The 26,622-nt window shown below is 39.4% G+C and overlaps 1 protein-coding gene across 3 annotated transcripts; it reads right to left on the reverse strand.

The window, feature by feature from the left end:
- Positions 1–1,739: 1,739 nt before the first annotated feature.
- On the reverse strand, positions 1,740–26,311 carry adgrd1 (adhesion G protein-coupled receptor D1). 3 transcript variants are annotated; one of them, XM_026322426.1, is made up of 26 exons: positions 25,913–26,311; positions 25,774–25,804; positions 25,313–25,429; positions 24,636–24,734; positions 24,076–24,198; positions 23,818–23,994; positions 22,641–22,898; positions 21,558–21,625; positions 21,032–21,181; positions 20,848–20,898; positions 20,040–20,163; positions 19,588–19,695; positions 18,339–18,414; positions 17,291–17,432; positions 8,872–8,945; positions 8,145–8,268; positions 5,411–5,514; positions 5,164–5,275; positions 4,604–4,757; positions 3,350–3,416; positions 2,993–3,059; positions 2,813–2,904; positions 2,596–2,722; positions 2,466–2,507; positions 2,107–2,199; positions 1,740–2,021 (listed from the first exon to the last, which is right to left on the reverse strand). In XM_026322426.1, exons 1-26 carry the CDS (start codon positions 25,988–25,990, stop codon positions 1,926–1,928), a joined length of 2,754 nt encoding a protein of 917 aa, XP_026178211.1. In that variant the 5' UTR covers positions 25,991–26,311; the 3' UTR covers positions 1,740–1,925. The 3 variants fall into 3 exon arrangements, with proteins under 3 accessions (XP_026178211.1, XP_026178212.1, XP_026178213.1); XM_026322427.1 differs by lacking the exon at positions 24,636–24,734; XM_026322428.1 differs by lacking the exons at positions 24,636–24,734; positions 25,313–25,429.
- Between the last annotated feature and the right edge of the window lie 311 nt (positions 26,312–26,622).

The raw sequence follows: 26,622 nt of genomic DNA on the forward strand, positions 1-26,622 counted from the left end.
CTTATTTTTCTGCTATTTTATTTGATAAAAGTAGCGGTCAGTGGGTCAAATTGGCTGTGTTCACGCTCCATAAACACAAGAAACTCTACATGAGCAAACAGGAACAGAAATGTATATTAATTAGTATAGGTCATGTTCTAAACACAACAAAAACCATGCCTTCCTCAAATTCACAGGTGTACATACAAGGGTCCATCAAATAGCATAAGCCAAACCAGCCAATACAAATGTCAACACTGTGTTCAAAATCATGTAATAGAGATACCATTGAATTTTTTTTTTTTTTTACAACATTTGTTTAATTAAAGATAATTATAAGCTCAAACCATAGTACCATAGGACAACAATCACTAAAGTATACACGTTTAGAAATGCTGAAATATTTTAAATTTTAAATCTGACAAGAAGTGACTTACAGTAAATCCTCTTTTAGGGAACTTAGTGTTGGTACAGTGTAAGAAATGACTTTTTTGGACATGTCATCTCCCTCCATTCTCACAGTAAGAAGAATAAGAAAGTAAATATCACCATTATTAACTAAATAAATCATAAAACTTCACAGAACTGTGCCAAGAAACAACCAGCATTCACTGTTCCACAAAAAGCATACTGTATACTGCAGCATACTAAAGTGTGAGGTACTGCAAATATACCTGTCAGTTCATTTTGAGAAAGAAAACTCACACAGAATTTAACATGAAAACAACTGATTGTTGAGTTGCGACACTTTGTAGAAGACATTATACAAAATGTTGAATCACAAAATAAATAAATACATTATCAGACTTGCATAGGGTCTTATTCACTGCTATTCAATCAATTTTTTTATTATGCAGGTATTGTGTTGCTTTGTCTGCAAAGCTGGATTAAAAGTGATTCTAGGAGAAGTTCATTCATGTAAAATAAGTCATTTGTACTTTGTGCTGAAGAATACTGCTAAAAGCTGATGGAACCATCAGCATTAAATATATACGTCCCTCAAACTATCCTTTTCTTGTTTTTTTTATTTTTCCAAATCAATTTTTATTATCTTACATTTTTTTTCAAGTAAATTTGAGATGATGTAATTGCACTTTATTTTGTGAAATAAATTATATGTCAAAACATATCACAGTAATTGAAATGAATAGTTTCCACTCATTCTCATGTCTATACACTAAATGTGAAGCTACCACTAATGCCAGGTTACATGCCAGTTTATTAAGCACAAATTCTGGAAAAAAGGGCAATAATTTAGCTTGGCTCACTTGACCAGCACATAACCAAGAAACCACCGAAATATATTGTTTTAACACTCATGTGTTTGTACAGAGAAACAAATGAGATATAATGTTGAATAATGAAATGAAATTTAACAGCGCTGGTAGGCAGAATTGGACACAGCCAGGTGAGCTGATTCCCATGACTAAAGCTAACCTACGTTTCTCTTGGCAGTAGCTTCATATTTTCTGAAGAGACATAAGGCTGGAATAAATCTTTCATTTAACCCTCAGCAACAAAGCAAATGAGTGTACTTCCCAAAGTGTCAAACTATTCTTTTAAATAATTTCTTGCTTCTTAGTACATCAACTGTATTATCAGCTGGACCATGCAACAAAGCAAGATGCTCTGCTGCACTAATAGAGGCCAGACCCTGGACTACACTTACTCTGTCGCTTCACTGACCTTCTCCTCAGAAATCCCGGCTCTTGTTTTGGGAATAAAATATGTTTCTAAGAGACAATAATAAGGCACAGTCCTCAGAGTCTGTTTGTCTTTAACACCGTCAAAGCTATTGTTCATTTACACAACACCTTCTTTGGTATCACTTTCACTTGAGTGACCAATGCGATACAAAACATAGATTATACTCTGGCCAGTGTTTGTCATTGTACACTGTGAGCTTCAGATTGCTCTCCTCCCACAGACAGAAATAATCTGTGGCTCTACACGGCAGAGAGGTCGATACGATTGGCTGAATTGGTGCTTTTGTCCCAAGTGTTCATCTTGGTGGGAGTCACACCTTCCTTGTTCCCATTCATCTAGATTTTAAGGAAAGAAAATTTAGAGTGTTAAGAATTGAGTAGCTCATTAGTCTTTCAATAAATCTTTACCACCAGCACTCACAATGTCAGAGTTGAAGGGCTTCACATTAATGTTTCGTATGGAGCTGCTGGTAAGAGACCACACCTTGGTTTTGTGTTTGAAAGCAGCTCTGACCTACAGAAAGAAGTAAAACACACACACTGGTGACACATGACACTCAACTTTTAAACCACACAAGGCATTTACAAATACACTCATCACTCAAGACCAGAAAATGGGATTGCAAAAGAGAACAAGTTCACTTTGCCAGTAGTTATAGTAAACTGTTTAGATCCTATGGCTTTATGAATTTCTGGCTTTGGTTGCATAAAAACCTTTGTCCCTTAAAACATGTTGAATCAAAAATTAACTATCATGAAATCTCACATTTAGCACCATACCTCAGAGTTGAGAAGACAGTGAAACAAGAAGACAAAAAACCCCTAAGGAAAAGGAAAAGTGCACATCTTAGAAGGAAATTCACAAGGGTCTATTAGAGTTTTGAAAATGAATACTACACTCTAGGCTTACCTGTAATGAGTTGAACACAGCAAAGACATATAGAAATGGTAGAGAGTTTTTGTTGACGGCGAGAACACCAAAGATCCAGGAAATGCCGAGTATGGGCAGGAGCACAGCCACAGCCTTGGCAGTCAGCCTTCAATCAGATTTACATTGTTAGCGGTTAATAAAAGACCTGTGAGAATTAAAAGAACATTTGTCTGAGCATGAAAACGGATCAACTTACTTGACGGCATTGGCATCACCATGAACCTTGTAATTCTCTCCACTGATTCGAGATATGATTCTGGTCACAGAAACCAGAATGCCAATGTTCACCTGAAAATCAGAAAGGAGTACATTTAACATTGTGGCACAAGAAATAGGATTTAGTTAGCCCTCCTCAAACAAATGACAAATTTCCTACCACAATGACAAACAGCGCTGGGGCCACAAACGCCCAAATGGCTCCATTCTTCAATGACAACCAACAACTGAGAAAGTAAGAAAGAGCAGGGGCCAGAGTAAAAAAGAAAAAAAACAAATCACACTGTGTTCCCTTCCAAGTAAACATGCTACTAGTGCTTAATGCTGTAATGCAAATATGTGATGATATCCAGAGACACTGTTAACTCAGAAGCTTTTGAATAACACATTTGGTGGTACCAGTTTTTTCCACAGATGATTTCATTCTAACACAGTTCCACCAGGCTTTAAAAGAATAAAATGATTTTCCATATAATCCCGTAGGTTTTGTTTTGGACATACACAAGGTCATACTCACTTGTCAACATTGCCATAACTGTCCAGAGCTGATGTCATGGACACCACACAGATCACCAGGGGAGAACCTGACAGTAAGCCAACAAACATACATGTTACACCTTCACATACTCCATACATACTACACACAGATGCATTTACCTGCCAAGTGGCTCTAGGGAAAAATGCGATGTGATGTTGCTATTTCTTCCACTCTCTTTGCACTGCACATATACTGTGATTGCATCCCCAAATTTGTTTCAGGGACTTCTTTTGTACGTGCTTATGTGCTTTAGTGATACAGTTAAAGGCTGAAACAATTAGCTGATGGATTGATCAGTCAAGTGACAGAAAGCCTGTGGCTATTAGGAATCATCTCACAAAGAAAAAAAGAACCTACAGCTAAAATATTCTGATTAAGGCCACAGACATATGGATTATGGCAGATCTAGACAAAACAGTGATTACCAAATAATAATTTATTTGGTATTTTAGCTTCCACAGTGCCATCAAAAGGTTACATTTAACAATCTGCCTTGTGCCTTGATAAACATTACTGCTTTTGTTATATTGTCCAACCTGGTAAACTCATCCATGAAAGCATCTGTCTTTGTATATATTTTATAAGCCAGCAGCAGCACCTGCTGCTACACTAATTTCCTTGAAAATAGCCAATGTTATTTCAATGACTTGGTCTATTGGCTTCCCAAGCCCAAAGGTTTCTAGCACGCTATGCCTCAGGAATCCACTATTCTGAAGGATGAAATGCAAGATAAAATAGTCACCAGCCTTTATCACAGCTAACAGCAGCAGCAATTTATTATAAAATTACTGTTTGTTTTTTATGTATAAAAGCGATATTTCTAACTGTCAGACAAGTCTCAAGTACATAATTTGCAGTTGGCCACACAAAATGTAACATTGCGCTGGCCAGAAGAAAGGAAGTAATAAAAAAGGGATTGTTTCAGCACTAATGGTTTCAGCATGTGAAGGAAAAACTATGCATTCCTCAGCAGCCTAAGACAGCATATGTATGTGTTTGATTCTTTTTATCTGACCATCAACATCGGCTCACTGAGATGAGGAGAGACTAATTTTATGTTCGAATTTAACTCAAAGTAGATTTATTTAACCAATCATAGTGATTTACTTTTCATAAACAATATTTGACCAGTGGTGTCAAGTATCTGTGTTATTTGTTTTATTCTGAAGCAGATATGACAGATCTGGGGTTTCATTCTAAGTCTGGAAATTAAAGACTGCTAATCAAACCTACCCCAGCCGATGCCATAATAGTAGAAGTGTTTGCTTCCCTCAGAGCCAAACACTTTGACTACCATGCTGTAGAGGTGGAGGCCCTCCACCAGCATCCAGGCGAAGGCGCTCAGAAAGAAGAAGTGAAGTAGGACAGCCATTATCTTACAGGGCAGCTGGGACAGGGAACAAAATCAGGTTTTTACCATCAAAATATACCATCAAACGTTGTATGTTTTATTTCTAAAAACATTTTTGTAAATGACCATTTTCTACTTTATTCATCACTTCTGGTTTCCTTTGTCACCTGTGGCTTATGTTTCTTTTTTACATTTTCTGTTTACATTTTTACACTACTGTTTACCTCATACATTACCTTAGTGTTCCACAATGTTTTTTGTCATTGTTTATTATTATTAGTATTATATTGTTCAGACTTTTAAAATAAATAATAAAGCACTCATGTCACCCTCACCTGCTTAATAATCATCATTGAACTGATCGTATGTATCATCATCACCACCATTTTTCTTTTTCTTCATCATCATCATTGTTACAACATGATCTGCACAGTGTACTTACTGTGCCGGGATCAAATCGAGCGCTGATGAGCAGTAAGATCTCAGCCACCAGGATGGCAAAGGACAGGTTGGCGTGGATGTGGTAGCGCTGGTTACGGATGGTGCTCACTGACCTGAGGAGCAGTGGAACAATATCATATCAACTTGCTATAGTACTTTGGTAACAAGAACACTTATATAAAACACAGACAAAAAGTGTATGTTTATGAGTTACAGTTCCATGATAGCAGCTGGTTGATGATACTCACGACAGGACTGCAAACGTGACCAGAGTGATGGCAAGACAGAAGATGGAAATTGAGCAGCCAACATAACCAATGGTAGATAGTGCCACCCTGTGGCCAGTGGTGAGCTGTGTATGGAGATGCATAACTGTCAGCAACGCACAAAGACCACATGGAAAAACATGACTGTTTTCCCTACATACTGGGTTGCTACACTGTGGCACCAAGGCACATGCAATGTTAATTTAGCTTGTGTCATCCAGCTTGTATTATTACCCAGGAAATTCAAAGTGAGTAGTGTTTATGATGATGAACGTGATGCTAACTCTTGGTATTATTTTTTCAGACAAGGTATGTTCTACATATGTCGTAGGCCTACTGCATGTCACATACATGAATCTGTCACAAAGCTTTATTAAAATCGATAAAACTTCCCAGGGTTAAAGATAAAACACTCATATTGCAGTAGACACTTTTGGCAGTGACAAGAGTACACTGTTTTAGTTCAAATATGCATTTAAATCTTTTTTTAGACAAGGGTGTTTGTCACTCTAGTCACAGTCAATTTTGGGATAAGCAAAATGTCCAACAAGCCAAAGTGTTCCACTGTTTCTCTGTATGTACATATTCGTGGCACAAGGCCGAGGGAATTAATGTTGTTTTGGAGTTCAGGCTATTTTGAGGGTGTGGGTTTGATTCTCCATTAACTATCTTCACATGTGCCTTGTCATTAGGCGGGCAGAGGACTCTCAGCCTTCCAGAAAAGGGATATGGTGGATGTTCCCTTGCAGCTGAGGGATGAGGGAGCCCACTAATTAGAGACTGTCCAAGGGAAAGTATATCATCAAATAGACTTCTGCTCCTTAAATACAGCACTGGCCCACTTAGCTGCAATAAGAAGTCCTCTTTTCTATTTAAAAAAGCCATTGTGGATGCTGACCATACCCCCATGGCACATATTCTTGAATAACAGAGTTAGACTGTGGTGACAGTGTACATGGGTTTGGCATTCCAAATCACTGTTCAGATAATGTCAACGTAAAATACAGTACTGGACATAGTTCAGAGTAGAAATGTGAATTTAAATTTTGGAAGATCTCTCAAATGGAGAATGTTTGAACTCTTGACTGTCGTTCTTGAGGAATAGACCACTACAGTGATGCAAAACAATCATATTTAATCATGGTCATCCAGACCTGCTGTGATAAACCGCCAGTGAAAACCAACATTGTGTCTGTGAAAGGGGGGGGGGGTGAGATAAACTGTCAAAAGGATGAACAGGAGCTTCTGGTTGGTGGGTTAGTGTGTGGCAAACCGCTGTTTCCTGTTGCTGCAAATGTACTTATTTAAATGTACTTATTTTCTAGTTATTTCATAAAAGCACACTTGTTTAAAAGTAGCTGTAAATAATAGCTGAAAGTTTATAGTATCTGAAACTTTACATTGTGGTAAAAATCACAAATAGGCCTTTTTTACAGCAGACTCTGACTTGTCATAGCGAGAAAAGCATGTTTTACAGTACAACATTAATGATCCAACATGCACAATACCAGGACCATATGTGTATTATAAGAACTGGATGCCCATCTTGTGTTTGCTACTGTGACTTCTCTAAATGTTTTCAGGGCATTCAGTGAATTTGGCCTATGTTAACCCCAATAATGGTTCATTTTGCACATGCTAAAATGTTAGCAAACACTGGCCTAATACACATCAAACACATACAGACCAGCATACATTCAGTGATTCATTGTGAATTTGAATCCAACATTCACTCTCATTTAATGTCTTGAGCTTTAGCCAGCACTTCAGCAGCTGTACTGCATGATGTGGCTGGACATGAGGATGACAAAAGCAGTGAGAGTGACTAAAACATTAAAGTTGTGAGCTGAATGGCTAAAACAACACGTAAAATCTACTGCAGAGTCAGGTTATAATACTTCGTGGATTCATCATTACAAGCCATGCATTTCACATTACACATGCTGTAATCATTTGATTCATTATCGGGATAAGATTTCTTAATTTCTATCTATTATGGTCTGGATCTTGTTTACAGTCTTGTTTACAGCACTTTCAACTAGTTCAAAATGCAGCTGCTCGCCTGTTGACTGGCACTAAGCGGCGTGGTCATATAAGCCCTGTATTGGCTATGGTGCACTGGCTTCCTGTTAGTTTCAGGATCCAGTTTAAGAGCCTAGCTCTTTGTTTATAAATGTCTTAATTGTCTCGCTCTGTCTTATCTGTCAGAGCTGCTAACTGAATATGCCCCAGCCAGAACAATGAGGTTCTCTACACTACTTCTCTTATCTATCCCAAGAACCAAGCTCAAAACCAGAGGTGATAGAGCTTTCTCTGTGGCAGGTCCCAGGCTTTGAAATAGTCTGCCCCTGACTATCCGAGCTGCACAGACAATTGATCTTTTTAAATCCAGGTTGAAGACATACATTTTTACACTGGCTTTTAATGCAAGCTATGCTTGACTTTTAGCTGAATGAACTAGGTCTTGGTATTTCATATGCTCTTTTATGTTTTATTGTATTTATCGTATTTATGTATGCATGTGTATGTGTATGTATATAAGTTGGCCTATGCGTGTATATGTGTATGTATGTGTATATACACGCATATCCTTTTTTTCCTGTTTGTCCAGCACTGTGGGCAGCGAGAGCTGTTGTAAATGTGCTGTATAAAGAAAATTGACATTGACATTGACATTGACGTTGACATTAATTGGAGTGGAATTACAGTATCATACCTTTAAAGGCACCACTTGCATAAGAATGGCAAAGTTGGTGAGATGGTTGCACAAACACACAGAGTACGTCATGTTTCCCTCTGACCGTACACAACCTTCATTGGACCATACTCCCTCATTTGAGCTGAAAGGGATAATCATTAGACATCATTCATCAGAACAAATATAGTGAAAAATGTACTAACATAAAAACTCTAGCATGAAGAAGAAATATACAGACAAAATAGGTATTTATAGAAACACAACTGGCAGGGATCACTCAACATGATCCACTGTAGGAGGCACAGAGAGAAATTTCTTTGCTGAATCTACCAGGGCAATGCGACAGGCCAAGCCAATAATTCACATTTTTCTTGAGTTTCAGGGCAGAGGGGAGTAAGGAGAAGAATCCTTCTAATCCAACTAAAACACACTCCCTTTAAAAATGATTTATGCTTTCCAAATAGTGCTCTGGCTCCATTTATTGGATCACCATATTTTTACAGAGGGCTGTTGCTCAAGAAACAGCAAACCGAAACAGCAACACATGTAACACTGTGTGTTTTTGATTTGAATGAGAAAAAGGACATGCACCTTTTCCAAATCAGTGTCCAATTAGGATTTAAAACATTAAAGACATGAGCAAAGAAGATGTGAAGAGTCAACCATAAAGATGAAAACCTCTTTGGCTCTACATATGAATGAATAATTGAGACATGCAGCATGTAAATCATGAACACAGACCCACCTATAGTCCAAGAAGGCGCAGTACAGGAAGACTTTATTGCTCTGATTTAGTACTTGGTCCTGCTGTTCTTTAGTCTAAAAAAGGAAAGTCAGATAAAAATGAGATTTTTAATTCAGAGAGAAGAGTATGTGATACAGTACATGGTACCTGTAAAAAGCAGCGTTGAAGCTGTGCTCTAACTACAGACATGCTGTAGCACAAATATTAGCTGTACCAGTAAATGTGACCCACTACTGCAAGGTAGGTCAGCAGCATTCTTCCTTTTCTGTCCGTCCATAGGCTCAACAGATGCATCAAATCTTGACAGATTAAAGTCAAATAATCAAACATATTATACAGTTTACTTTGGACATAAAGTGAGATTAGCTACTTCATTATTTTTGCTTCTGAATCAAACAAAGAAAAATGACTTCAATCGTGCTTAAATGCCAGTAGAGAAGACTTCACCTACGAGATCTGAGCTCATACTCAATCGATACGACACACATTGACACTCAACAAAGGTGATTACAATGCTGAGTTAAACTCTCAAGTGTCTTCAAGATCTAAATCATTTTTTCCATGTCTTTCCTCAGTATGAGATTTGGCTTCCCCAGGGACAGTGAGCTAATGGCTACAGTGCAAGAATGCAGTAATATGGGCTTGGCCCTGGTTTCAGGTCAAACCACTACCCTCCTCAATCTGTCAGCTGAAGAAAACAACACTTCCATTGGCTGGTTGGGTGTGTTGGGTGTATGCTGAGAGACTGCACACCTCTTCTCATTCCCCGAGCTCTGAGTCTCAGACCGAATGAATGTGTGATTAGAAGGACTGCGTCTGCACCGTTTCCTTCTGGAAAAAGTGACAGTGAAAATGAAACTGACATTCAGGCTGTCCGTTTCCTGGCCCATAGGCTCTGTGATTCATATTACGAGGCACAGCACAATACGTTGACTTCATTGTGTGACCAAATTGCTGCTCTCATTCTGTCTCTTTTGCACATACAGCTGTTTAGTCATCATGTATTGTGACCATCACGATAAATGCAATAGATACGTATCCATGTGGCACATTAGGGTAGGCAGGGCAGTGGGTCTTGCCTAAGAGAACTGAGAATGCCATAAATGCACCCCGTCATCACAAGCCTGCAGCCAACTAGGAGGAGCTGCATGCAACCCCATGGGTGAATTTACTAGTCTCCTGTGGGCTGCAATAACTCATTGTTCCTGTGTTGTGTGCTAAGTGAAAGCAGATGAAAAGTGTAATTGGCACATTTTAAGACCTGCTTTACACTGTCATATTTGCTCTCCACACTTGCTAAACCTTTAATGTTTTTGTGTAATGACTGATAATTATCCACATTAAGCACAAAATGAAACCCTCAGATCATGGGAAACAATCCATCAGACACGTAACCAGACACAAGTTAAAACTATCACACATACAAGGACGGCTGTTTTATTCCTCTGTGAGAACTGTTTGTTTGTCATATATACAGCGTTTTCCGAGATTATATGTCTGAGAAGAGGTGCAAGAACCTGGAAGGTACTGGCGAGTATTAAAATGCACTCTGATATCTGGTTGAGATTTACGTGCACACTGTTTTTTTCCCCCATGCCCCGAGGCCTCAGCATTGAACCAGCCAAGACTGCAGCTGGTGCTCCAACTCTTTATTAACAACAGAAGACCAGCAAATTCCACCTTGGAAATCACTTTGAGCCCTGTCAGGAGAACAGACACAGACAGGAAGGGAGGAAGAAGAGAGAGTGAGAACTAGTGACAGGAGAGTGATGCAGCGTGACAGGCTGATAAAGGAAGAAGAGTCTGAAAGAAAGGCTGATAAATCATAGATAGTCGAGGTGTTTCTGGTATTTCTAAGTCACTATGTCTGACTCGTTGGAACTGTCAACCCCAGCTCCAGTTACAGTAGATGTTTTATCCACCACTCAATAGACCATCACTCTAATGTTTCACAATGTAATGTATTGTATTAGTTTTATTTTTTTAAATAGAAATATTCAGGTAAAGTATAAGTATTTCCTGAACTGTATCAATGGTGCATGTAGAGAGTCTTGGGTGTTATTTCAACCATTTTGGTTGAAAAAGCTGCAGGGAGATTAAAGTAGTGTAAAGTTGCCATATTATCATCACAACATACCTGCAATGTCACAGCACTTTACTTAATCCTAATAACCTGCTAAGGGCAACACACCCCAACCAGTGATTTACAACACCACAGCAGCCTCCAGCATCAGCTCATGTTGATGATGTGTGTATCCCTCTAATCCAAAGCTTTCCTTCTCTTTTTTTTCTTTTTAATGGCTGTGTTGATCCTGTTGAGTAAAATAGTGAGGGATGAAAATAAACACTGTCATGCAGCACAAAAGCATATAAGTCATAGATGACATACAGATTCCAACAGTTTACATAAATGCAAGTCTCTCTGTCCTCTGTAGTGTCTTCCAGAGCTCCTATGACGAGCAGAGCTGGAAGCTGAAGTCCCGCTGTGGTCGAGTTAACTTCAGCAAACACCTACAGTGTTTCTTGAATGCCCGGCACATCAGGCAACTCTGGGTCAATTTAAATCTTCGCTTTTGACAGGTGGTTTTTAAGCAAGGCTCAAATTAGGAAAGGCTACACACTAGCCATCGTCTTTGTCTCACTATAGTTGTGAGGACTCTCAAACATCATTCCCTAGACAATAACAATAACCCTAACCCTAACCCTAAAAGCAATTCTTCATTCTTCATTCACATTCAGAAAACCATTTGAAATTATGAGGACCAGCCAAAGTATCTTCACAAGGCCAAAATGTCCACACAAGAATGGTATCAGAACAAAATGTGTCCACACAACCATAGAAAGATGCACACACACACACTCTCTCTCTCTCTCTCTCTCACACACACACACACACACACACACACATACACTCATCACATCACACACACATATCACATCACATCTGGCTATAACAGACTGAGTATCTTTAGTTACTGTTGCATCTACTAGCTCTGCCCTCTGTTATAGCTCATCTCAGAGCTTGATGTGAGTTTTAGAGCATGAGACGTGGTTGCATGCAATTGAAAGTGCTTAGTGAGTGGATCATCAATTAAATCTTTTTCCACATTTAAAATATTTATTAAGAAGGTTCTCATACTCTCACTCATTCCATCCGGTGCTGGTGCAACAGTATGCAACCACAAGAGCAATTTGTCCTATTTCAGAATCACAGAAGTCTAAATTAAGGCTTTGGTTGTGTTAAATTTAAAAAGCAGTGAAAAATTGCACTGTGAGTGAGTAAGTGAGCGAACTTCTCCTTCTCCCTCAAACATTCCAAATATTTGAGAGCACAGAGAGCTATTATAATTTGGACTCTACTTTCTGCATTTGGTGAATATATTAATTCTAACAGTGCAGCTGCCAGCAGGGCCCTTTGCAACATTGAAACTGATCAGTTACACTTTAGATAACCACAAAACATTACTCGAAGCTAGCATCATCTTTTTTGTGGAGTGGGGTACAGTAGGATAAAGTGATTGTTAAAATATGAGTCTACAGAAAGACTGGTTAAGATGTAACCAGGCTTTAACAATGACTGAACTGTTCTGTAAAACAAGGCTATACATGTATAGTATATGTATACTGTTACATTTAGCAGAAGAAGGGAACCTTTATTGAAGTATGTCTGGAAATGGTATGGGCTAACTTCATTTTGTCCAGCTGGCTGAAGAAAAACAATCACAGCTCACAACTTGAGCTAGAGTTTGAGATCAACCTGCCAACGAACCACCTTAGGGTGAACATATTAAACACAGAAACACCCAGCGGCTCAGATGTGGCACAGATCTCATTGTTGTGATAGGGATTTTCAGTCACATACTGCCTTTGCAGTAACAATCTGAATCCATGCAGCAATACACAACTGCCTTTGAATGAGATCATGCTGTCACAGGAAATGTAATAAGACATGCAGCTGTGGTCTCAGCTCAGGCTCTGAGGCAGACTGTGAAAACAACAGGACGTGTTGATAGGCATGCAGGGCGTGAGCAAAACTGGAGACAATTAAACAACCTCAAAACTTACAGAATTGTTTTGGATGAGGTGAGTGGTGGGTGTTTAAATATAAAATAAGAAATACTAACTAACATGACAACAGGAGAGGTTCTTCATGCATCAATTCATGTGTTTAATTCCCACAGGCTGCCACAGGGGCCTGCTATAATGTCTCTCTGGCTTTGGCCCTGTTTCTGTAGGAACAACAGGTTTGTATTTGTGGGGGGGGGTTAACCTGTGGATGTCTATCACCCTTTAAAAAGCCATGAAAGAAGTTGGCATTAAAATGGAAAGAGTGTAAATGTGTAGAAAACGCAGGCACAAATTAAAACAACGGTGAGAGAATACACGAAAGAAAAAAAACTGCTTTGTGTACACCTGACTACAGACTCAAAACAGAAAATATTGATTGTGGAAATTTCCACACACTGTGGACTGAAGTTACACATGAACATGTTTTGAATTATAATTTTGGCACTGCTTTTACAGTCTTTAGGGTCAGTGCTTATTTCTCAGCTTTTACTTAATGTTTTAAATTTGTATACAGATGTTCAGGCTTCTGTAGCTTCACCAAGTTGAATTTAAGAATTTTTAATACCATAGGAATCCAATTGAACACTTGTATCACAACTATACTGGCCGAAGTATGAAAGCATGATAAAAACCTGTAGGAGGATATGACATGGAAGTATTTAATATTATTAGGGCTGCAACCAGCAGGTTCATCTGCCAACTTGTTTCATGATTAATCATTTGGGCTTGAAAAAACTTCGGAATGAAAAATCACAATTTACTACAACAATAGTTTTCTAAAGTCTTACTTAATGTCTTTGAATTGCCTCCCATGGGAAAACCAGTAGTTCAGGACTCAAACCTTTTGTGACTGTGACTGTTTCAGAATTAGTGTAACCAAAATTTTCATTTAGACATTTAGAATTTTTTCTACCACAAATCTTTTTTACACATTCCCAAACTTGGACTCAGATATTCTTCATGAACATTAGTTCCCTCATATCCTCATTTTTTTTTACTGACTTCTGGTTCTGAGCTCTGCTTTGTTCAGCACACTGCGAGAGGTGGTGGTCGTGAGGTTGCAGTGGTGACAGTGAGGAGGCACTTAATGGGAGGAGTTGTAAAATACATTGGCAAGAAAGGCATAGTGATAGCCAGACCTCCATCTGCAACTGATCAATGTGTTGGCTCACACAGCTCATGTTTTGTATGTGTGTGTTGGTTAGTGGATGGGTGTGGGTGGTTTGGATTGGGAGAGAGAGAGAGAAAGTGAGAGAAAGTAAAGTCTTTGCCCACAAGGTTTAAGCTGTGTAAGTGATGGGGGCTATTAAAAGACTGGAAAAAACAAAGACCTGATTCCAGCACTAGAAAACATGATTAAATTATTAAATGAATGAGTGTGTATTAGAATATGTAAAATAGCCTTTGTGTGCTTGTGTTTCAAAGTTGCTGAACAAATGATCTATTTTCCACATGTATAGGAAGTCTGTCTGCTCCACCAAGTCTAGACGTCTTTGTAAACACAAGCCACCCAGTTTTCCTTTACTCACATCCCAACAAATGTTCATGACCTTTAAGTTAGTGGATTGATTTTTGAAACATTTTTTGCTGAATATTTGTCAGCGACCCTTCATTTTTAAACATTTTTGCCAAAATAACCATGCTTTTATTACAGTGTGTGTAGAAAAGAAGAAGCAAAGTTTGAAATTTTGGGAAATACACTTTTTGGTAAATGTTGGCCCATTAAATATAATGCTACTGCCAGCAGCCACTCAGCTTAGCACAATGACTAAAAACAAGAAACACAACCCACATAAGCCCTGAAACAGTGAACTCACAGCTAAGCTAACCAGCTGCTGGCTGCAGACTATATTTGATATAGATATATAGGTTACATATATGACATATGAATGGTATCAATCTTCTCCTCTCACACTCTGTCATTTCTGTCTGCTAGACATACCTAGTGAAGTGACCCTGAACAGAACAGTGCTCTTCCGGTGCTGCCACCCCAACCCAGCTTTTGGCAACTAATATGCTACTTTATAAGCCTATAAATTCAGGGCCTCTTGTCAAAATCTGTTTTTGAAACCCATTCAGTGTGACTTAAGAATTGACTTTGCTGATGAAATCAGTCTTTCCATTCATTCACTCCATACCAAGATTGTGATGCTTCGACGGAAGAAGAGGAGGGAGGAGGTGTCGACCTTTTTTAAACATGTATTAATGTTTAACTACAGACCCCAGTGCCTCCCCTCCATGCTCCTTTTTCTTCTCTTCTTCTCTACTTCTTTTCCCTCAAACTGAACCAGAGTCAAACAACTGTAATAAATCACCGTCAGAGCCGGGGTCCAATCAACGCCATAGCTGAATGGCGTGAGAAAGCATGTGGGCCTCTAGCAGCCTTGATAACACCTTGTCTGGGTATCAAGCTCGCTCCATACCACATAATGTGAGATGGCGGCATCTTGGCTCTGACCGAGTCAGCTGGGAATGGCATGACCTCAGTGGGCTGTTTCAGAGAGCTCACAGGGCATCAATCAAGAGTGCAAGGTCACTCAGACACCCACCACAATATGCTTTATCATGGCAGGAGTTAGATAGAGAAAATGGATGGGATTTGGGCCTGAGCCATGACAGCAGGTGAGTGTACACTACAAAAGCTGGCACACAAGATTTGTTCTAACCATGACAGCGTGAAAGGACAGTTGAGGAAGCTGACATATTTCTGCTTTAGACACATTCAGCCTCCCTGCTAGCTTTTAATGAAGTCACTGGGTGCGTGTCTATTCTCAGGGGACAAACAGACAGACTAGTTGCAAATCACATACTCCATGCCACTGAACTGGTGCCATGAGAGGACATCTTTGAGGTTTAACTTGTGCAAGTAGTAAAGAGCCACATAAACAATGATAGGAAAGGTCTGCCACATACTGTGCAAGCCACCCTCCCTGCTTCCAAGCTGGGGAAGTGATAAGAATCCACAAGCTGCCAAAGATGTTAAAACTCCTAAAATAGCCACTTTTTGACTTCAGCCAACTACAGGTCTGTGCGGCGATGCAAGTCATAGCAACAACCCTTTTCTGGATGTTTTCACAGCCAAAATCTCTGTGTTCCAAATTATGATACAACTCCTAAATATAAATCATCCTGCAAGCTAAGCAACCTAAATTAAATTGAAAAGTGTTTGAACTGTGTGTTCTGATCCGTATGTGTTAGTAATAAATATTAACAACTCATTTGTAATGGGGTAGAGAAGAAGGAATGAAGGAACGCCGATTTATCCTTACATCAGAGGTAAAGGCAATCCAACTAAAATAGAAACACCTTAACACAACAGACAGCGGAGCTGGTGAGCATCTCCAGCACTCCCATAACAAAGGAGATTATAAGCTCTTTCCCATGGTGTCTGCTAAAACAAACACAGTAATCACTGTCACAGAAACAAGGCCAGATGACTGTAGCATAAATATTTATTTCACCAGGGATAATGAAGGCAAACAAAGCAACATTGCCATGGTTTCATGAAGCTATGTGGTTTTCATTTGTGCCCTTTGAAAGCAGACGGAACAAAAACGTATTGGTAATTGAAATCAATGGAAAGTGAATAATTCTTGTAGAACTGCTGGGGGTTTAGCCAAATGGTTTTGATAACTGTTTCGTCAATGCTATTGTGTGATAGTCTAATAGGCTATAAACACAATTCATTTAGTTAGAAAGAATGGCTTCAAAATCCTGTCAATGTGAAAAACATTCAAAAACATACATGGCTGTGAAATACACTGCCACATTTCAGACTTTACAGGGAAGCAAGTTAATGCGATACACATTTTATGTTAATTTGGATTATGTGTTTTGACTACATTTCCCATGGAAACTAGCATAGCCCCCAGCAGAAAGCAGCAAAGCGAAAATATGTTGTTCATAAAACGAAGTTATTGTTCATTTCAAAGTGCTGTAAGCCTACAGTTCAAATGGCCACAATCAGTTTGCGCTCTGCAAGCCACATGCTCAGCAAAGGAAAATTTAGGCAGGCTAATGAAAACCAAAATAGTCTTCGTTCCTTGTGCTAGTGAGTGCCCAGCTGCACAAGCCTCGGTCAGTGATATACACCCATCTTACTTACACAAGAGAACGCCAAAAATAGAGATGATAGATTTCATATGGGGTGACCCGCTGCTGTAGCCACAGGCAAACCATGGCCCTTTTCCCTCTGATAAGATTGGTGTCCCACACCCAACAACTGCAGCCACCAACTGGAAAAGCACTCCATTCTCCCAAAATGACTTTAACTCACACAGGAAGTAAATGGTCAATAAAAAAGATGAGTCAAATAAGAAGAAACCAGGACACCGCAGGGGTTGATTCTTACCAGGATGTGGGTGAGGACAATTTTTATGAGTGGTGCTCCAGAGAGGTTGAGTGACAAGGCTGGTGAAGGCTCCACTTTTAGAGAGATTAGACAGCTTGCTACCTGGATCTTGTGATCTTTAAAACGACCTGCCTCATTAATCCTAAGACACAAAAAAAGAGAAAAGGGACAGAAATTGTAAGAAAAGAAAAGTGGCATGACAAGAATAGTGGAAAAAATAAACATCACAGACACAAACACAAGAAAGAGACAAAAAAAAAGAGGTTAAGATACAGACCCAGATAAAAGTACACTTTAATCTTGGACTCACATCAACACACAAGTGTCACACACAGGCTCAGAGCAATAGCATTTAAGTGGGACTTTGATCATTTGCCTGTATAATTAATCACACTGACAGCCAGCACTATTCCAGCAATAGTTTTTCAAGATCATCTGATATGTGACATTGGGATCACACAAACATCACTTCTCCCTCATGATACAAAGGAACCATCTCACCCACAGAGGAGCATGCAAGTGGGAAAAACATCAGTCACATACATCTCCAAATGTGCTGTTGCATACTTTAGATCTTTCATTTCTATGAAGTATAAAGCATAAAGTATAAAAACAGGTTGCTTAATTGCTGTTATGCTTTGTTTGGATAAACATTGGAGAGGAGAGGAATGAGCTGGTCCTATGATGAGATGGGAGGGGAAATTGATATGTAGAGCTAATAGCAGGGTGTATCAATCAGCAGAGTTTGAGTGGGGAGATAGGACAGATAAAGCCTTGGCCTAAGGCAATAGCCAGTCTCTGGCGCAGAAAGCAGGGGCGCCTTATCTCCAGTGGACCTGATTTCCCACAGAGGAAGTACACAAAAAGTAGCCCGACTTTTTCTTTTAGGTGGCTATAATTCATATTTACACAAATCTTCATATTTACACACATTTTCTGAGATAAATCCCTTGAAGATACCAGAGCCAGTGTACATGCAGTTAGTTTTGATTGGATTAACTTTATTAGTGTTTATTTTGGGTAGTTACTATATTCCCCTCTCTCTTACCTGGTCTTAACAGGGCTGATCTCTTTATAGTAGTTGTGCATGTTGTGGTAGAAGAGGCCAACAATGGTGGTTTGAGCTGAAGAAAGAAAGAAACATGTGGTTGAATGTGACAGGCATGGGCAGAGGGTTGCGAATGTAAAGCAGTGCTGCTAAAATGCTCACAAAGGTGGGAGGTTAATTAACACTGCCATGCTCCCAGGCCGCCAGCACCGGCAGGCTAATAGGACTGCCGTGCACTCACACAAGGGTGAAGAGGACAGGGCTGCAAACCACATGGATGTCTTATGAAACCTTTATATGACGTCACCATGAGAGCAGGGGAGGTCTCCAAGACCTCCCCTAATCTGACCTATCAACCAGCTCAGTTAAACTGCATGATAAACAATAAAATTGGAGGAAATCCTTATTGGTCCAGTTCCTCCTTTCAAAGGCCTTCTACCTTCTACCTTCTACTGTGACAACAAAAGCTGACTGATGTCGAATAAAAGTGCAGTGTATATGATGCTGGATTGTTTATAACCTGCCAGCAAGTTATTTCAACAGAATGTCCCCCAGTAAGTCCCACTAGAGACTGGGAGCTGGCCAGCTTGCCTGAACAATTTCTTAGAAAAGAGGGAGAATATGAAAAAATATAATAAAGTGTCCAGGACTTTTAGGGTATAAAATATCCCCTTGAGTTAATTTGGTCCTTGTTTGAATGTGTCAACCAGTAACACGTATTTCATATCTGTCATTTAATAAATGTGTGTAAATGTGTGTTCCTGTGTTTGTAGTTCATGCGGTGGCCAGGCGGAGCGAAGGGAATCTGATCTAAACACAAAATCACACGAAGTTTTAATGCCTGCTGTAATTACTGCTCTCTCTCACTCCACGATGTGAGGCCATTCTTTTTAATGAGAGAGGAAAGTGGAGAAAAAGTACTGTCTCTCTCACTTATTCGGGTTTGAATAAAAGAGTAACTGCCAACATTAAATTCGTAGCTGGATTTCTACAATACACCGTAAAGCCACACAAAAGCTTTCATGGCACTCCTGTCCTACACTGTATGCTGTGTCTTAAATCTTGGCATAATAAATTACTGGCCAGTAACAACAGCCCTGCACCATGCACGGTTTTCTTTCGGCTGAAGTCACACTAAACCTAGCTACCATTTTCTATATAGGGAGTCCTCAAGACAGAAAAGGTCAGTTTTGTACATCACTCAACACACCATCAATGAGCATTTGTAGATGGTAATACTTGCACTTACACTGCATGGTGAAAGCCTCCCCAGGCACAGAGATGTAGTTCTTGCCCTGTGTGGGGAAGCGGTAATGTGGCAGGTTGTGGTTCTGTGGGAATTTCATCAGAGAGTAATCTGTGGAGGTCAAAGATTAGAAAGAGCGGGAACTGAGGAAAGAACAGACGGAGAAGCAAGCAACAAGACCAATCTGCTTTATCAGGGGTGGATCAAAGATGTCCAGCAGCCCTTGGGAGAAAAACACAGGCAAGCTTAGTGGCAAACAAAACATTACGTAACAAAAGACCCACACCCGTTAGAGGAAAAGTGGAGGGTTTGACCTCGACTTATCTGACCCGCATTTGTCCTCTGAAAAACAAAACTGATGAGGTCAGCTTGATGCTCCATGTCCTTGTACCTTAACCGTGTCTACATAAACTACAAACAGTGAGTCACCTTTGGAGAGCTGACACCACACTGACCTGCAACAAGAGATGTTCCAGCCAGGGAGACGAGGGAGTTTGGGCTGGGCTCCAGGTTAGTCACCATGTGCTCCATCACTCTGTCCACGGTCTCTATCAGACCGCTGACCACTGGGGCGGCCTGCTGCTCGACAGTGACCAAACAGGAAAATGTTCAGTCTCTGCTTCAGAACTTTTTTTTATTATTATTATTGTTTTCTTTCCTGGCTCAAGTTAAAAGGAGAGGAGTAATGTAATGGTAATAATTAAAATAATATTCACTTAATTAAAGGAAATTAGTTCAAGTCCAAAAAAATATATACTGTATTGTGTAATCACCAGGGGCTTTTCTGAATACTGTATCTATTTTCCATGTTTTGTTTTGTTGTACATGAACATCTGTTTCAGCTTGCTCCTACAAAAGCAAGCATACTTGCTTCTAGCACTTAATGTACTGAAACCACACACATGTGCTGAATGTCTTTCTTCTGGCAACACTGTGTTTGGAAATGTGAGCGGAGACTTGGCTAAGATGAGTGGACAGTACGAGAAACTGAAGCTTTGCATTCAATGTACTGTGTTGTAGAGGAGTTTAGAGTCAGCAGTATAGTCCTGTTTAAGTTGCATTTGACCACACAAAGTAATTCTGTGTTGGTGCACTACCAAGTACTCTTATTGCATCTGGCAACACTTGTGCCAAAAATATGTGGTGGTAAAATTTTGGACTCATGGATCTCTTGAGGCCGATGGATTAAAGTATTCACCAAAATACATATGTTACATTATGTCATGTTTGACTATTGCACAAAAACAGTGTGAACTCATTTACCTCTGGCAATCCTGGAGAGGACAGCACTTCTTCCACACTTTTGAGAAAAGCCTGGATGGAAAAAAAGGACATCACAGAACTGTTGCATCATATGCACATGGGTGGGCACTGTGTCCGTGTGTGAACTGGTTTTGCAAGTGTAACGTGTGCACGTCCATATGCATGTTGCATGGAGCTTTGAGACCTGTGTAAGGTTGTTGGCAGTGTGGTGAGGAATGGTCCTATTGGGCAGAGTCTTCAAGAAGCCCAACACTGGCATGGACTCTGGGTCTTGGAAGCTTTGGAACTCCTCAATCTGACTGATGATGACCGGAGGACTCACATCACTGGCTCTCTGGGGAGACAACACATTAGACATCAAATGAAGTGTACGATCAGGAGGCAGTTTCCAAAGGAACCCCGAGTTCCAAGATACACAGGATGTTTAATGACTAATATCAGGGAATACCCATTGGATCAGTGATTCAGCCCAGTGCCCTACAGGGAGCCATTTTGTGTGTACTGTTAAGCAGCTGTCTCCACTTTCTCCTATTTATTTCTTTACCTCAGGAGCCCTTGATGAAGCTATTGACATGTGCTCTCAAAATCCTCTTTCCCAGCTCCTCTATCTTCAAAAGGAAAAACAGCACACACACACACACACACACACACACACACACACGTATATATAGATAGGTAGATAGATATATAGTTGGCTCTGATGCACTTACAATTGTTGGTGTAGTTGAAGTGACTTCCTTGGAGACTCTGGGTGTTGTGGCAAAGACAATGGCTTGACCTAGAAAAGACAACAAAGGTCTCTATTAAAATAGGTCAGAAACACTTGAGATGTATAGATGTATAGAATATATGCTTCACCTTTTTGTCTGTGGTAGATTTTCCAGTTTAGATATCCTTTGGCTTTTTGTCATTTTGTCATTTGGTCCATACATTAACACCATACAGCTTATAGTTTACGAGGCTGGGCCATACCCAGTCATGAAAGACGACAGATTACAGCCTCCACAACACAGACACATAAAACTCTGCAGCTAGCTACTGTATAAGGCTGAGATCAATCTAATGTCTTTTCTGTTATTTAATGAAAGACATTAACTAGCTACTAGAAAGTGGCCATATACGGAGGTACATTAGGTGTATCAGTGTGAAACCATTCCCGCTCTTCTTTGGTTCAGTGCATTTTTTTATGTGTATACACTGGAGAAGTAAAAATATTTTTCTGTAACCATAACAGTCAGTCTCTTTGTGTCTGGTAATGGTCTGAGAAATATATTGCTTTTGGTAACAATAATAATTTATACACTGTGTCCAGCTGAAGCTCGAGCAGTTCACAACAATACATGCAGCTTTCATATCGAAGAAACAATGAGCTGCTTCTCTAATCAATATGGGATTGATTCAGTTTACTAGCTAAAAACATACATCTCACCAGGCCTTGAACTTTTATCTGACTTGTAATAAGAATAATCTCAAAGCAGCATATTAACATGTTTTTTTCCACTTATGACAAGGAAGAAACAATGAAAGAACAAAAACAGAGAGAATTCTGGGGGTTTTAACGTGTTATAACCTGTCACATTAAATAAAAAACAATTAATTTATTTCATTTGTTTTATATAGAAACTGTTTGACAGGGAAAGTAAATTTGAATAATTTCTTGGTGTTGCATGAATGCATGACTAATACAGTAGATAAAAAACAGAAATTAGTACGTTTTAACCCTTGTTTTCTCAGGAATCATTATAAAAGAGATGAAAGGTCAGGAAACACTCCGATAGAAAGTTATGTAATACCTATGGCTGCATTGTAGTAGAGTAAGATCTCCTTCGGTGAAAGGGCCCTTTCCCAGATGACAAACTCATCAAAAGCGCCTGTGACATAGTGACCATAGGCCCTGTCATTGCCAGTTCCAATGACAAGGTCAGGATAGGGATCACCATAGTTCTCTGACACACTGCCAACTGTGTCACCAGTAGTGAACGTCCCATTGATGTAGACCTTCAAACCATCGTTTTTTGTCCACGTGAAGAGAATGTGAGTCCAATAGGGCCCTAAAAACCCAAAACAAAAAATAAGTGTATAATTTTAGAAAAATACAAAAGCAGTGCAAATAGTGAGTGATTAGTAAAAAAGAGGAAGAGGAAATGCCCCAAACCTGAGGACAGAAGAAGATCATCCTTTAGTATTTGTAACTTTTTTATTAGGTCACTTTGCCGATATTGACATAAAGGAACATCTACATTTTGTTAATATAGCTAAGTTTTTAAGCAAAATCATAATTTATATTAAAAAACCAAAGTGTAGCAAAAAAGAATATTACATGGACTGTTATATATTATCTACTGTATGAATATTTTCTTCAGTAGTTAAAATCATTACAATTGCTTCCAAAATCTGGGATGTTTTCTTCTTTTTTTATCATATTCAATTTGAGCTAAATTCATTCACAAAATCATATGGTGTGTAGTAGCTGATTAATTTTTGTCAGTTGACTAATTTATAAACTACTTTTTTTATTTTATGATATATGTACTGTTCTGTTCATAATGGTTTTTAACGAGCAATTGTACAAAGTTTCTCTGAAGATGACAATAAGGGGAGTCCCAGAGCATATTCCCTGCCTGAAAACACTTGTGGCAGAAGAGCAAAACAAGGAGAACACAATTTCATTTGTGGCTAAAATATCAACCATATGTGCCTCAGCCCACCCCATCTAAAACTCAACCATCTGATCTCGTTTTCACTCCTTTATGTATCATTACAAATCCATAATATTTGTATGTTTGTGATGCTGCATAGATTTCTGAAACTTGCCAAATCGACTGGATACATCTGGCTTGAATTATCTAAACTAGGAATGCAATGACAAAACTAACAATACATCACTTAAAACAAAAAGATATGCCTCCAAGACCTAAATACATTCTTTATGGGAAATACAACTAAAAAACACAGTGTAATACAAAGTACCTGGAACTCTGATGTTGGCCTTCCATCTGTGGTTGTTCCCACGAGTGTAAAACTCCACATATCCGCCAAATGGATTAGTGTAAACAGAGAAGCCATTGGAGATAACTTTACCTCCAGAGGCTACAGCAAATCGGGACTCTGCCTCATGGTTTTTCCAAAAAAAGGAAAATGTAATCCCTACAGAAAGATGGAAATTAAACAGTAACGATTAAGAACGCTACAGTTAAAAAAAACGTGCATCAACTAGGGTGCACTCACCCTCGGGGCCACACAACGTAGGGTCGCTAATGCAAGTGTTCTTGTAGCTTCCAAAGTGAAGAAAGGTGCCACCGTTATCGCCATTCAGAAAGATGCCCTTGTTGACCATTCCTTCAACAATGTCTATGACAATGCACAAATCATTATTTTGCTTGAAAATGGGTAGTACTGTCTTGTAGCCACAAGATCTACATTATGTCAAATATAAAATTTATGGCTTTCTGTTTATCCAGTATATTAGCCAAACCCCCTTCAATAGTCAACTAATCATAAATGGTTTTGCAAATGATGAAAGTGAAGGTTTTTCAACTTTCTTGGTATCTCTTAAAACCAGACATGGGCATTAATGGTGTGGCTTATAAATAAATGTATAGATTGTAATTCTAGTTTTATTTGAGCAATGAACCATAAAAAAGTAAACTAAACTCCATGAACTCCTCATCATAGGCTGCACAGACAAAAGACTGAACAAGGAGAAAAGTGTGAAATACTCAGCTCAGGCGTGTGTAAATACAGAGAGGACAACAGCACAGGGTGGGTGATGAACAAGTGATCCTCACCTACTGTTGCAGAAATGTTAGTGTAGGCAGAGTCATTGGTATATACATAGGAAGAGTTATGGGAGGAAGGGAGCACAGTGTGGTTGTGGATTCTGAGAGCTGGACAAAGACAATGGAGAAAAACAGTGATTCACACCTATATGGACACACAACAGAAGAGAACAGTGAATGAGAGACAATGGGAGGGACGTGGTGTGCAGGTATGAGACAGAGTGATGCTGAGCTGAGTGCACAGTAGCAGCGCTCAAAGAAAACTCAGAGTGACTCCACACATCATGCTCAGGTCTATACCTGATCCCTCTTCAACTTTATCAACTTTATCTATTTTGTTGTAACAAATTTATTATGTAAACCAAGTAACTGTCTTTCAGTCCATCAACAACTAAAAAAAAAAAAAGCCAAAGAAGCAGAATGATCATCTGTCCCTTACATTTTAATCAGACTTTACCACCTCCAGATCATGAGATACTGTAGCATTTTAAATTCTAAATTACTGAAAACACCAGATATTTTTTTCCAGTCATTTCAGTGACACATCTGACTCTCAAACACAGAGGCATATTTATAAAGCATGATGGCTGTGGCTGGAAGGTGGCTGGTAAAAATCAGCTTGAGACCAAAGAGAGTGAAAAATAAGACATTTAGGTGACGTATTTCCCTGGAGTATATGCACATACTTATGTTACTTCCGTTAACATAGCCTGGTCTGTTTCCAATCAGGTCCCACAGTTCATGGATTCCGTCCACAGCATCGAGAGGCCAATAATGTGAGGCCGTGGCCAACACCTGCAGGCCTGGATGGAGAGTTCATGGATAAACAAACAGCTAGAAAGCCCCCCTCCCCCTCATTAAGCTCTGTCCCATGGCCCACAATCTATTTTACTGACAGTCCAATTTAGATGTTAGACTGATGCTGATAAACTCAACAGCTGTAAAAATTGCGGCAGATGATGTTGATTAACGAGTGAAAAACAGTAACATCCTCTGGTCGGGACTCTGGTTAGAAGGCTCTAAAACACTATGTCTTCAAAGATCGCAATATTTTCCTCCTCCAGTATATAAATATATAGTGTTTGAATTTTGCAAAGATATAGCAAGCACAAACAATCACACCATCCATACAAAAGCTGATTACTACCTGGATGCTTCCCATGTAGTTGAGCAAAAACCTACGAGGAAATCAAATGTATTTATAGAGGCTGCTATACAACAACTGATCAGACTATAATGTGACTGTGTAGAACTATGGTTGTTAAAGTGTGTTTTTATGAGCTTACCTTAATACAGGAGACAAAGGCCGTAAAAAAGTGAATTCGCAATAAAAAATCCATAGTCTCTGGGAAAAAAAGTACCATATGCAGTATTTTCTGAAACAACTGTTAAATCCTCAAATACAGATGAATCCTGGATGAGTCTCTCATTATTCCAAGATGTGAAAACTTCGGTCCATGCGTCCAAACTTTAAAATATTAATAAACAATATCAGTGCTGGGAAAAAAACGAATCAATTTAGTTTTCTGGCAAAAGGCAGAAAAACTTCAGACGTTGTCCGTTCATGATTAAATCTGCCCAACAACACCATCCAGAAAATGTCAACCGGTGATCTGCCTTACTTCACTGAGCTAGTACTTGTTTCTTTGAGTTTCTCTGCTTGCATCTGGAAATTACGAGGCGTAAAGAACCTACGTGGGGGAGTACTGTATCTTTGGGCTGAGCATGGGAACTGCTAAACGTGATGTCATGTTTGGATCGTGTGAGGAGGGGCGTCATGGCTGTGCGTAAATGGCAATGTTTGTGCGAAACTGGAGATTGCGCCGGGAATGAATGAGATCAGGATGTGCACTGTGGGATCCAAATAGTGATAATATAAAAGATGCGTATAAACATGCGGTCCCATCACTAGTTGGGTGGTGAATTACAAGACAACACCAATGACTCACTCAGACAGGGATGTTTTTATTTGTTTGAGTATGACTGTTACAAAAAA

The sequence above is a fragment of the Mastacembelus armatus genome, chromosome 9, assembly GCF_900324485.2.
Source record: "Mastacembelus armatus chromosome 9, fMasArm1.2, whole genome shotgun sequence".
Lineage (NCBI taxonomy): Eukaryota > Metazoa > Chordata > Actinopteri > Synbranchiformes > Mastacembelidae > Mastacembelus > Mastacembelus armatus.

Excerpts from the sequence above, each read along its gene's own strand:
- adgrd1 (XM_026322426.1), bottom strand. The coding sequence starts at position 25,990 with ATGGTACTTTTTTTCCCAGAGACTATGGATTTTTTATTGCGAATTCAC. Across the intron at positions 5,515-8,144 it reads TGCAAGTGGTGCCTTTAAAG|CTCACCACTGGCCACAGGGT; the intron begins GTATGATACTGT and ends CTCCATACACAG. Across the intron at positions 2,200-2,465 it reads ACTGTCTTCTCAACTCTGAG|GTCAGAGCTGCTTTCAAACA; the intron begins GTATGGTGCTAA and ends TTCTTTCTGTAG.